The 13,418-nt window shown below is 32.2% G+C and overlaps 1 protein-coding gene across 1 annotated transcript in view; it reads right to left on the minus strand.

Annotated features, from left to right (window-relative positions):
• Positions 1 to 4,636: 4,636 nt before the first annotated feature.
• The window catches only part of LOC111879450 (DNA topoisomerase 6 subunit B), a 47,161-nt gene continuing 38,379 nt past the window's right edge, over positions 4,637 to 13,418 (minus strand). The window contains exons 3-21 of the mRNA XM_052767345.1: positions 11,573 to 11,655; positions 10,035 to 10,087; positions 9,759 to 9,856; positions 9,610 to 9,679; positions 9,393 to 9,482; positions 9,234 to 9,285; positions 9,066 to 9,133; positions 8,887 to 8,993; positions 6,956 to 7,058; positions 6,783 to 6,868; positions 6,497 to 6,708; positions 6,300 to 6,415; positions 6,120 to 6,208; positions 5,977 to 6,049; positions 5,781 to 5,872; positions 5,565 to 5,703; positions 5,407 to 5,468; positions 5,181 to 5,307; positions 4,637 to 5,106 (exon numbers count right to left, since the gene is read on the minus strand). Of these exons, the coding sequence (XP_052623305.1) occupies positions 5,086 to 5,106; positions 5,181 to 5,307; positions 5,407 to 5,468; positions 5,565 to 5,703; positions 5,781 to 5,872; positions 5,977 to 6,049; positions 6,120 to 6,208; positions 6,300 to 6,415; positions 6,497 to 6,708; positions 6,783 to 6,868; positions 6,956 to 7,058; positions 8,887 to 8,993; positions 9,066 to 9,133; positions 9,234 to 9,285; positions 9,393 to 9,482; positions 9,610 to 9,679; positions 9,759 to 9,856; positions 10,035 to 10,087; positions 11,573 to 11,655 (1,741 nt within the window). The 3' untranslated portion in view covers positions 4,637 to 5,085. The remainder of the gene's footprint in view (positions 5,107 to 5,180; positions 5,308 to 5,406; positions 5,469 to 5,564; positions 5,704 to 5,780; positions 5,873 to 5,976; positions 6,050 to 6,119; positions 6,209 to 6,299; positions 6,416 to 6,496; positions 6,709 to 6,782; positions 6,869 to 6,955; positions 7,059 to 8,886; positions 8,994 to 9,065; positions 9,134 to 9,233; positions 9,286 to 9,392; positions 9,483 to 9,609; positions 9,680 to 9,758; positions 9,857 to 10,034; positions 10,088 to 11,572; positions 11,656 to 13,418) is intronic.

The raw sequence follows: 13,418 nt of genomic DNA on the forward strand, positions 1-13,418 counted from the left end.
TGTTATTGTTATTGTTATTGTTAATGAAGGAAAATGGAATTGGTCTAGTACGTTGGGCGTACCTAGTAGTACAATGAGCGTACTAGGCTGGAACCCTAATTAGGAAGGGATATACTACGTTGAGCAGAGAGATTGAGTATGTTGGGCGTACTCAGTCTGTGTTGACATGCTTTGACTTTTGACTTTTTAACCTGTTGATTTTTTGGATAAGTTTCACTTCTGGTTAAATTTGGGTAGAATTGAGTATTTGACTAATGATAGCTTGATTTTTTGTATATATTTTATCATTCGTTTTATTTTAGTTTTAGCATTTTTAATATTCTTTTTGTATTAAATCGTTAGATTTATTGAATATTTTTACTTGTTTAAGCTAATTTGTATAGATTTGTTCGAGCAAGATGGTATTTTGGAGTATCGTTAAAGCCACATCGAATTCCTTGCAACCACGATTGAAGTCTTGTAGCAAAATCTGGGAGCAAAAAGAAAAACAAAGTGATATAAGTTAATTTTTCGGATTTTGACAGCTTTGTACAGCTTTCTTCAAGCGATCAGACGATGGGGAAAACGTTGTCCAATCCGATTGAGCTGAAATTTTAGGAGCATCTTCCCAACTTGTTGATATTCGATCTCACAAAAACTGAGCTGATTCGGACATGTTTTGGTCAGGTTTTTGGATTTGACGAACAACACAGAATGTTGTGCAGCAACCCATTTGGCAGTCCATCTAATTTATATGGCATCCCATTATACTTATTTGGCAAGCAGCCCATGTTTCAATTTAATTGAACCCACTTTGAACTTGTGTTAGGAATTGAACGCAAACATCAAAAGATGCAATAGGGCATCTCATTTCATTTTGGCCAGCAGTAGGATTAGAGGGAGTGACGACACCTTTGGTGTCTCCTCCTTTCTTTTTCTTTCTTATTTTTGGAAATCAAACAATATTTTCATTGATATATATCATGATTTTATTGCGTTGTAATTAGTTATTTTCTTTTGTTTAGATTAGGTTATTTTTCATGTTAATACTTTGATTATGGATGAAGTTTTTGGAGCAATAAAAAGTGACGATTTCAAGAAGCTGTCATCTTCGTTTCGTAATCGGTATTGGTATAATTTCTATCCTTTTTATTGTCATCATTATCATGTCTAATTAGTTTTTATTTTCAATATTGGGTGAATCTATGGAACAATTAATTGATTAGGATAGATTTGTTTGGTTTTGATGGTATGCTATGAAAATATTTTCTAGTAAAACATCTATTTATGTTCATATGTGTTTAATCATGAGTTTAGATATGTGAATGTTTAATTAGTTGGTTAATTTCTTGATTACGTAATAGATCCTCAAATTATCAAATGACAAATGGTTCTTATGATCGTTTTCCTTTCACACAATCATGAAAGTATTTTCTCCAACATGGTAGTGAAAACATTATGATTCCTCTTGGATTTGGTGACTTTTAAATCTTAATGCTAGTTAATTTTCATTAAGTAGATGCTTCATGGAAATTGTGACTTTAACTAAGAAAATGTGTTATGAGTTTCTCTAACCATTGTATTAACTAAGAAAAGTCTAGGTAATCTCAAGCTTCTTAGATTGCGATAGCCAAATTAGTATCCATTAAACTCATTGCACCACAAAATTACCATGATTAGTCAAATAGTTAAACTTGCGATTTATCCCGATATTGGAATATTTTATTTTATAGATTTTGCATTTTTTTTCCATTTTTGTTATTTTTGTAAAATAGTTTTTATCGCATTTAAACATTTTGAAAACCCCATATCATTTTATATTTTTATTTAGTAGAAACTAAATGCATAGATTTGATTCGATCCAATCTCTATGGATTCGATCCCTATTACCGTCACTACAATTCATTTTTGTATGTCGTCGTATTTACATTTTTTTTATTTGTTGGTCTCAACAACCACCAACCAAGGATTGATCTAAGTTTGATTTTAGGAAGTTTGGGTTGGCTGTTCTGATGCCGAGGTAGCTATTGGGCTTCTGTTGAGTAGTTCACGTGAGTCTTCTCACAGTATTTACGGGTCGATGACACCAATGACGACCCGTTGTTATGTTATAGGTTACTAGTTGTCTCTGCAACTCTTGCATGTGTTTGTATGTATACTGGGCTGGGACAAATGCTGGGCGGGGCCTAATGAATGTGTTGGGCGGGGCCCACCACATATGACTCACATATTTGTATGGGGCGGGGCCTGATGTATGCATGTATGTATGGTATGTGGTATTTTGGGGAACTCACTAAGCTTCGTGCTTATGATTTATGTTTAAAATGACTTTAGGTACTTCTGGTTACAAAAGGAAAGGCCGACTTGATTGCGCTGCATCCCCTCCTTGAGGTTTATTCCGCATTGACTATTTTTGTGATTTTATTATGATGTTTTGACAATACTTTTATTATAATTGTCTTTTGGAATAATGAATGAATGGTTTTGACTTAATAAAAATGAAATTTTTTCTTGGTATTTTTGGGACGTTAGAGAGAGAGGGAGAGAAAGAGAGAGTGAGAGAGAGAAAGATAGAGAGAGACAGAGAGTTGTCTATCCTCCTAATCTCTCTTGATGCTCTTTAACTCTAATCCAAATTAACAACAATAATTTGGCATCTCTCAGGATTAGTACTACATGTCTTCTGGTTATTCTCTCTCGACTCTACAAGTTTTAACTTTTACCTTTAATTACTTCTATATTTTGAACTTCCATGCATAAATGATAAATCTAACATCCTTGCTTGTTAACTTTCCAGGCCTAGCTTTGTTTTCTTGTCTTTGCTTGCTTTGGATATTGCCAGCCACTGGTTGTAAATGTGTATTTACAAAAATACCCTTTCATCTATTTTCTGTCTTTTGAGTTGTGATTGTGAGCTTATGGGAGCCTTTTTGAATATTGCAGCACTTTCTTGGTTGGAAAAAATAATCATAAAGATGTGAAAGACAACACCAGTTGGTTATTTTAATTTTTTTTACACATTTATTGTTCAATACAAAGTATACTAGAGTTATGAAGTGAAGTTTTTGATCTTGATCCTACAGGTTCTTTACATAACTTTGTTTCTTCTTGCAAAGGAGTTGGAAAAGATCCAATGTAAGGCTGAATCTATATGGTGCCATATTTTTTTTGGTTAAATTTGTATAGATGTGATTTTTTTTATGAAAATGTAGGTTTTGCTTGGTGCTGCATGACAAAGTTTGATAAATTTTGCATTACTTTTTTCTTCTATTTGGATGGGCAACTACGCAGTTAGTCAATATTATACAGGTATCAATATCATCTTCATGATACAACTTTATCTTCTTTATCAACTCTCGTCTAGAGTTTGTGCTTCATTTTCCTCATGGGTCTTGTGTTTATAGTAGTTAAAGATCTTTAACCTTTTTTTTTTTTTTTTTTCAAATGAACGGAATTTAATTCCAGGCTTGTTTTGGTTGCCAAATGGTTGGAATTCAGTTCCCTCGGAATCCTTTAAATTTCAGGATGGATTTCACTACTTGTAAGGCAGGGTGGAAGGAATTCAATTCAAGGCTTCTTTTTTCAGTAAAGAGCAAGATATTTTCATCAGATAATAAAAATAAGATATTCCTTTATATATAGTTACAACAAACAATAAATTCATATATATATATATATATATATATATATATATATATATATATATATATATATATATATATATATATATATATATAGGAATGAGTTTTATGGAAAACAAATAACTAGGGCAACATCTAACGGAACCAATAATCAAATGACACGTGTCCATTTCTTTCTTCACAAGTAATGTATTGTGGAAGTGATGTGTTGTTATGTTTTCATTGGTTCAAATATATGTTGCCCTAATCATTCATTTTCCATATATATATATATATATATATATATATATATATATATATATATATATATATATATATATATATATATATATATATATATATATATGTTGGAATTGACTATGGTCTTTGTTTTCACACAAAATGCTGTAGTCATAAAATGTTTAAGGCTTAATGGGGATAGTATTGTTTCTGTTTTTTGTTGCTTTTTACCACTTTATAGAAGTTGTATAGGTGTTGCCGAGGGAAACTATAGGCTTTGACTCGATCAAAAGGTCATACATCTTTACTCAACAAAAGGTCATACATTAAGTACTTATTAGTTATTTAGCATATCATTTACCTTTATAAATTATTGTCTATAGACAATCAATCTACCGAGTGACTTGGAAACAATTAGTTTGCTCCTAAGTGGAGGTTTGCAAATCGATCTTGGGAGCAACAATAATAGATTGACAAACAAAATAGTTCTTCTCAAGGTTAATTTTAAAACTTATATTTATTTTTCAATTGTGTAGGGTTTGAATCCACTTATGTAGCTGTAAAGTGTGTCAAGTATGGATTTAATGTGCGTCTAGTATTGGACTTTTTTACTTTTATTTTTGTTGGTTTTAAAATATAAAATTTGATGAATGTTTTAAGATTTTTTCTGTTTTGAATATGTAATTATCTTTTATTCTTTCATGAATTTATGTATTTTTTCTAATAATGCCAAAATCCATCGCTAATCAGTCACAATAAAATCCGTCGGTAATCCGTTAGTGAGTTATTCCCAGATTCTGTGGGTAATCCATTAGTAAGTTATTCCAGATTCCGTCGGTAATCCGTTGAAAACCGTTGCTAATCCGTTGCAACATATTCCGTCGGTAATCCATTGCAAAAAATATTTTGTTGGTGATCCGTTACTAATCACCAAAGAAAAATCCGTCGATAAAAATTTTCCGTAATTGTCGGAAATCCTTTACAAACAATTAGCGACAAGAATATACCGACGGATTTGGGTGTATTACAATTCCGTCGGTAAGAGTATGAGCAACAGATTATCGACGGATTTGGCCGTCGGTATTACTCTTTTTTGTAGTAGTGACATAAACAAACCCTAATTCAAACATCCAAAAAAACCACATGAACAAAAGAAAACAAAAAGTCTCATAACCATTGTTCCTTTCTGATGCAAACTGTTACCCATATGAACAAAAGCTCCAAAAAGCGTCGATTCCATTGCCATCTAATCTGTTATTAATCCCGCCTAACACAAAGAAACAAGAATCAAATTTAGAAATAATTATTAAAGCAAAGCAAAACTTTAAAATATTTAGATACCTTTTTACAATCCTCACGAAAATCTCGAACCAGCTCTTCTTTTGTCCATACTTTAGTATCTGGACCATTCAAATCTCGGCCAATCTCCGTTATGCTAGCGCAAGCAGTTGCAGCTTGATCAATGTAGCTACAGCCAATATAAAAACATAAACTATTATCAACTTGAGAGAGAGAGAAAAAACAAAAGTAATTAATATCTCACAGATATAAAAGATGATCAACTTACAAATCCATATTTTGTTTAATTATTAGGGACTTGAGCTGGTTGCAGCAATCTTCAAGGCAAGTCTAAAAAATAACATAGAGGAGGACATTATTATTATTATTATTAGCCTAATAAGGAAGCAAAATATTATTATATTAAAAATAAAAATGGGAATAGACCTTGACAGCCTCAGCAATCTCGCTTATGTCATCTCCAATATACTCCATTCCAGTCCCTTTGAATGGAATTTTTGTGCTTATAATGTTAACAAAAACGCCAATTTTTTCCTGCATCTTATTAATTTTGTATCTTTTCCACCTTAAAATTCCATAGCAACAAATTAAAAAATTGCTAGTAAAAGTGAAGATTAAAAAACTTAAAACAACAACTCTTACTTGATTCTCTTCATGGCAGTTGTGGTGACAACATCAGCATCTTGCTCAAACAGCAGTGGCACACGGTTTGCAAACCGGAAGATATTTATACCCTAGAATTTTCAAACGTGAAAATCTTATTATTATTATTATTAATTAGTGTGATTTTAGATTTTACACAAAATCACACACACAGAAACAAACTCACTCAACCCACCTGCTTGAAGTATTTTCCTCCCAGACTAACTCCAGCTTCTACAATGAACGGGTGTCCTTGATATACTTGAGCACTGAAATGTAGCCATTTTTTAATACATGCTTGATTATGAGTGTATTTTTAAGATATGGATGGATTTTTACCTTTTTGCGGTATATGTTGCAACCATCTTCGGCTGCAGCACCTTATATATACCCTCGCAAAAGGATTCATCTCCTAAAGGTGCAAGACACTAGAAAGAAGCAGCATTAAGTTATTTTTATGATCTTAATGGGTGAAGCTCTTAGATAGATATATGTTTAGAGGAGGAAAAAATATCATACATTGCCACTAGGATCATCAAATTTGGTATGTTGAAACAAGTGATGCATGTAAGCAATTTGTAGGAGAGTCAAAGAGTTGACTTGTGTTTCGGAGGTGACATCCGGACCCATTTTTGCTGTATAAATAAAACATCATCATGATAAAGATTAACTTTTAAAAAACAAGTGAGTGTGTACTAAAATTGTTTGATACATACCGATTAATCTTTGAGCTTGATCATTGGAAATGTTAACAAATTCATGCTGAAGAAACTCCAGAAGATTGTGATTTTTAGTTTGAGCAATCATGCGTTGGATGATATGCAGCGAATCCACAGCTGATGGATGGTACTTTGTTTCTACAGGAACTGGAGGCATTTCCTCGGTCAATCTTGGATAACTTTTCTCCACCACACCATTACCATTTTCACTACAGGAAAACAAACTTTAATCAACAAACAAGATGTGAAATTATGTTTTTATAAAAATTAAGATTCTACTCACTCTGGTGTAACTGCAACAAATCGAAACTTGAATTCTGCATAAGGAGTAATAACTGCCATTTGGCGCATATACTCCAATATCTTCGACTGCATACATAAATCATATATACATATATGTTAATGTTAATTTAAGAGATAATTACATTGAACAAAAATGATACATGATTTACATACACCATATGCTGTCCAGTTTCCCTCAATTACAACTTTGATCTCAGCTCCATGCCAATTCTCATTGCCACCTATCTTTTCATGTAAATGGATATGGGGAATGTTTCTGATCAAAATATTACAACACCAATAGCACACGTCAAAAAAAATTGTAAAAAAGTAAACTAGAAAAATTTCTAGTGTATAAAGGAGAAACGAAACAAAGAATAAAATAGGTGAAGAAGTTATTAACTTGCACACAAAGTTTTTATTAAAACGTAAGTACTTAAATTGAAAATAAAACTAATGACCCTTGACACCTATTTTATACTAGAAGAAATTGAAACCTACTCAAACTTCTAAAACAATAAAATAAAAGACTTTCACTCCTAATCTAAAACTGGGAATTAATAAAAGGCAACTTTCCTATACCAAAACCGATTAACCCAACAATCACCCCGTTAATCGGATTTGTCATATGAGCCACTCGTCGTTCAAAACAATGCCGGTTCCTCTTCGATTTGACCCGCTTCTTCCTTTTCCCATTTAGGACACTCGTTTTTATAGTGACCAAGCTCACCACATTTGTAACATCTAACGTGACTTTTATCCCGGACACGTTCATTACCATCTCGACTTTTCGCGGACCCCCGACCTCTTCCCCGGCCATGTCCAAAGTCATCCCGATTTGAACGTCCATTGCCACAATGCTTACAAACATGTGACTTTTCCTCACTAGCCAACAACAACCCACCTTGAGTATCCTCCACTTTCTCGGTTCCTCTTATACGCTCCTCGTACGCCTTCAATCTACCAACCGCTTCATCGAATAACATTGAATCCAACTCGAAACATTGCTCTATTGAAGCCACGATTTGGAGAAACGACTTAGGCATCGAATCTAGTAACCTTTTTACCAAATCACCTTCTTCAAGCTCATATTCAAGACTCCTTGCTTTTGAAGCTAAACCGGATAATTTCATCACAAAATCATCAACCGTTTCATCCTCTTTCATGCGTAAACTTTCAAGCTCCCTTTTTAAGGTTGCAAGTCGAGCCGTTCTCACCCGATCCACTCCCAAATACCGTGTTTTTAGCCCATCCCACACTTGCTTTGGGTCGGTGTAACTCGCCATTTGCAACACCATGTCTTCGGGTATCGCTTGAAACAAAAAAGCAAGAGCTTGTTTTGACTTCTTTTGATCTGGTGCTTTATCTAACGTCTTCGGTTCGACCGTCTCCCATATGCCATGTGCATCCATAATTGACTTGACCTTAACCGCCCACACCGGATAATTCGTTAGAGTCAAAACCGGAACTTGATATGTCAACAAACCTCCTTCTTTAACCAACGACATCCTTTTCTCCTTAACCCCGACTTCTTTAATCAAGCTTGTTCCGAGAGCACTCTTCCACCGGACAACAAGACAAGGTCACAACCACTTTTACCGTCTTCCGTCACCCGCAAAATGAACCGAATCAAAGTCACTTGCTTTGACGTCTTCCCGTTCGTTTACTCCGCGCCTCCGGTTAGTCTCTCACAAGCCTGATAAGAAACCGGGGTTGTTTTGTAATCAACCTCGAATCACACCCCCTTCAACGAAACCGCGCTCTGATACCAAGTGTAAAAAAATAAACTAGAAAAATTTCTAGTGTATAAAGGAGAAACGAAACAAAGAATAAAATAGGTGAAGAAGTTATTAACTTGCACACAAAGTTTTTATTAAAACGTAAGTACTTAAATTGAAAATAAAACTAATGACCCTTGACACCTATTTTATACTAGAAGAAATTGAAACCTACTCAAACTTCTAAAACAATAAAATAAAAGACTTTCACTCCTAATCTAAAACTGGGAATTAATAAAAGGCAACTTTCCTATACCAAAACCGATTAACCCAACAAAAAATAATATTTAATTCAGCATCCTTTTATCTATACGCTAAAAACAATACCTATCAATGTCTACATCCAGAGTGCAGTGCGTAGCGTAATTTTCATTCTTCATTGATGAGTATATCTCAATAGGTTCTCCTGTACTCATCTTTGACCAAATTGATACCTGAAAGACACAAATATACATCATCTTCATGAAATATAAAAGTTAGATTGAAAGAAACAAACAAATATATACCATTTTTGCACCACCAAATCCGAATTTTCCACGTGTTTGTTTCACCCCATACTTTTTCCTAAATAAAACTGCATCATCTTTATAAGTTAGAAAGAGTAACATGACAATGCTCCAGACAGGCACTTTAACTACAACTTATTTATGGGGTTATATATTAAATAACTAAACCTTGTCCAAACATATTGGGGATAGCATCATGGGGCATTCCTTTTCCATTATCCTACATACAAATTTCAAAATGTATATATAATAATTTATGGGAGTAAAAGATGAAACTAATACAATTATACAAGGTTTGAAATGGAAAATATTATGTTATGTTCACACCTTACAAGTCACCCTATAATAACCTGAGGGTTTTGCAGTAGCCACTTCTTCTACTTTCTTCCCAAGTGCTGATTTTTTGCGAAGCCGTTTCTGATAAGATAATAAGAAGAAAAATGCTTTATGTGAAAGTTTAAATGGAATTTTAGGGTTGGACAGCTTCCAGTTGTGAAAAAGCTTATGGATTTTAGTGTTTCAAATCTGTGTATACAAACCTCACCTCACTATCCTTTAAGGTCTCAAAATCGTCATCAATCATGGAATTGAACTTGCTTCTATTAAGCTCTTCACTGTGATATAAAAAACAATATAATAAAAATACAACTATATAGCATATAACATATATATACTAATATTATTAACACTTACATTGTTACTTCGACCAATGGAAGCTCCCGAATGGACTCTGCAGAATCAAGTGCATTTTCAACAAGTTCTTTCACCGTACTGTAAAGCGATTTTCCAGGCTGAAACTCAAATACAATTATATAATAATAAAACGTTAAATACATAACAACCCTAATACCGACTAATTGCCTTTCATGTTTTATAGTATGTCGGAATAGATCACATCAAGTAAAGTTATACTGAATCATTCATAACAAAACGAACAAAACATATACTAGATCACACAATAGAACTTACGTTGTCAAACCCAGCAATGTTCTCATTCTCGGCAAAGAACTCAGCAAGAGACTCTGAAAAAACCAACGGAGACTCTGAAAGAACCAATTAAAAGTTGAAATTAAACAAGAATCAATAGAATATCATCTCCTGGTATCGAGGTTGAACAAGAGAGATACGAACTCTGATTAAGATCACCAGCTTTACGTTTCCCAGTTGTTTTCGATTCGCCTTTGCTCCCTCCGGACTCCATCCGAGTATTCTTCTGAGCAGTAGGGTTTTCAAGAGGCGGCAATTAAGTGTGTTTTCGTCTTGCTGGAGAGCGAATAAGACAGTTTTTGTAGCAGATGTCCCAAGTCTAATTTAAGGAGGGAAGGGGAGATAACGAAGGAATCGGGAGGAAAGGAGGAGATGATCTTGTTCCCGAGTTTTTTTTGGAGAATTTTTTACCTGTCCATTGTCTTTTTATAAATTATTTACCAATTCATTGTAGTTTTAAAAATAATTACCAAAAGATAGTTCCTTGTTTTTCCTGTTTAATCTATTAGGAATTTAGGATTTAGGATACTTCAACGCCATTATCTTGTCTATTAATGAGGGAGGTTTTAATTACTTTAGAAAAATACATTCCATACAAGATAATACAAGATACTGAAGTTTTTATTTTTTAAATAGTCAGAAATTGTATTCCATAAAATTACGTTACATATAAAATTCTTCATATTTTTATTTTAGATAACCTATAATTGGTTTAAAATAATCTGTATTTCACAAAATTTAACAGTAGACTAAATTACCATTTGTAGATATATACCTTATCACTTTTTTAATGGAGTTGTATACTAAAAACGATAGAAAATTGACATTAAGAACAGTTACAAAAAAAAATGGAATCATACATAGTTTGGAAAACTCTAAACCATGTCGAATGCTATTTTATATGAATTATAGACCATTTAAAATAAAAAATGAAGATTTTTTTTATGTAATGTAATTTTGGGGAATATAATTTATGACCATTCAAAAAATAAATACTTGTCATCTGTGAAATATATTTCCTAAAGTAAAATCTCTAATTTCATAATACACGAGATAAAGACGTTGAATTATCCTAAATAATTTTAAAAAAGGCAATGGACAGGTACAAAACTCTGGATTTAGAAAGAAAAGAAAGAGAAGATAAGGGAAGATCTTCCCTCCTAATCTTCCTCCCAAATTGAAGAGATTTGGAAAGAATCGAACGTATCTCCTTCCAATTTATTTGAAGTTTACCCAATTACCCTCTTATCACTATTTATATGAACCAGAAATTGTTTAAACACATCACGTAAAAGGCTGTTCATCAAGTCTTCAATCTTCGTTCACACAGGTAAAACTTGTTCCTGTTTTCTTTTTTAGTTTCAAATCAGTGTTCTACTGCAAGTTTATTTCAACTGAGAAATAATCAATGCGCTATCAAAGTATGTATGTGGGTGTTATTTGACTATTGATTCATTAAATTGTCGTCTTTTTTGGTTCAAGTCCTTTGTTACTGTTGCTTTACGTATTTCATGGACTACTTTTGCAGATTCTATTTTCATTTTTTTTATTGTTAACACTAGCAATACTATATCTATGGTTGATAATTTTTTTCTCATTCGACCTGGTTATTGACAATCAGACATCTAAGTGAAAACTGTTAACATGATGCACCTAACTAGTATGAATCTACTGTAATAAATGAAGGTTTTTTGCCACATGTCATCTTCTCATTCATTTGGACACATGGCATTTTCTAGAATTTCTAAATTTTCTATTTTCCACTTGTCATTTTATTGTATTTTTCATTTTATTAAATTAAAATTCCACATTTCATGTGTAAGGTAATATATATGTAAAATATTTATTAGAAATGGTATATATATGTAATGTATTCAATACATTAAAGTCTCATTAATTTTAATAATTCAAAATTTTTCTCATTTTTCTTATAAATTCATACTTTTTAAATTGTTAAAATTTTATATTTATTTTTTTAATTAAACCCATGTAATACATGGGTCTAACACCTAATGATTAATAATTGGCAAACACAACTTGAAACTTATTCTAATCTATCATGTTAACAGCAAGAAAAGAATTTTCTTGATTTTAATGTTGATAGCATTGCCACGTCCAGACATATTTTGGCCCGGAGCAAGAAGAAAAAAAAAAGGGCCCTCAAAATCCAATATAATAAAAATTCTTAAAAAAACCTACCATTTACAAAGATTATAGATAATATTATCAATAATACTAAGCCACATCATTTACAAAAACAACAACAACAACAACAACAACAACAATAATAATAATAATAATAATAATAATAATAATAATAATAATAATAAATTTAAAGAAAAATACTTCTTCTAGCCTTTTTAGATATAAAATCATTAATAATACTACCAAGATGTAACATATCTTTCTCTATACATAATATTGCAAGATTATTAAACATTTCTTATGACATTGATGACCTTAATAATTCTTTAATAACACGGGCTTTGCAAAACTTTTCTCTGCAAAATAACAAAATGATAGTTAAGAAGAACCTTAAAATATTAATAAACCTTAATTTCATTAAATGGTTTTTATGCTTGTAATCTTACATTTTCATTAAGTGCTCAATAATGATTGTAAGATTAAATTTGAAACATTATCAACAATACTTTAAAAAAAATACATCTGATTTCTGTGTCAAATTTGTGGAAGCTTTATATCAAAGCAAGCAACAAAATAAAGTCAATAAGAACAGTCATAAAAATAATAAATAAAACAATAACAAAAATATATTAACCAAAACAAACATCAGAAAATTTGGAACATTATCATTATACAATTACATACATAATTCTACAAACATACTACTCTATTGAGAGAAAAAATTGAAACTTAGAGCATTGAGTTTCATTATTTATGAAAGAATCAACTTCAGAAATCTGTGCAAACAAAAATCATATACAAAACTTATAAGATTTTAGAAACAATAATCTGATATACCAACCAAGAATGAGAAGCAAAATTCAAACACAAAAACCTAATATACAAACCTATAAGCTTTCATAAACATAAAGATCATCAACCAAAATCGTACCTTATCTGTTATCTGCTAACATTTTAGAAATCAACACAGGAGGGGAAGGCGAGGTCAAGAATCGAGAGAGTGAAAACTAGAAGGTGAATACGAGAGATATTGAGAGATACAAGAGTGGGAAGTAGAGGAGAATTTGATTGTGAATATAATAGACAAAAATAGATAGCGATTAAAGCAAGAGGAAAAGTAGATGACAAATTGAAGATTCTTGAATTCGTCTTCAGAGTTCTTATGTCGATACACGAGTTCCCGCTTGATGTAGAGACGGTTCAGTCATCGAGGATCTCAAT

Source organism: Lactuca sativa, chromosome 1, assembly GCF_002870075.4.
Source record: "Lactuca sativa cultivar Salinas chromosome 1, Lsat_Salinas_v11, whole genome shotgun sequence".
NCBI lineage: Eukaryota > Viridiplantae > Streptophyta > Magnoliopsida > Asterales > Asteraceae > Lactuca > Lactuca sativa.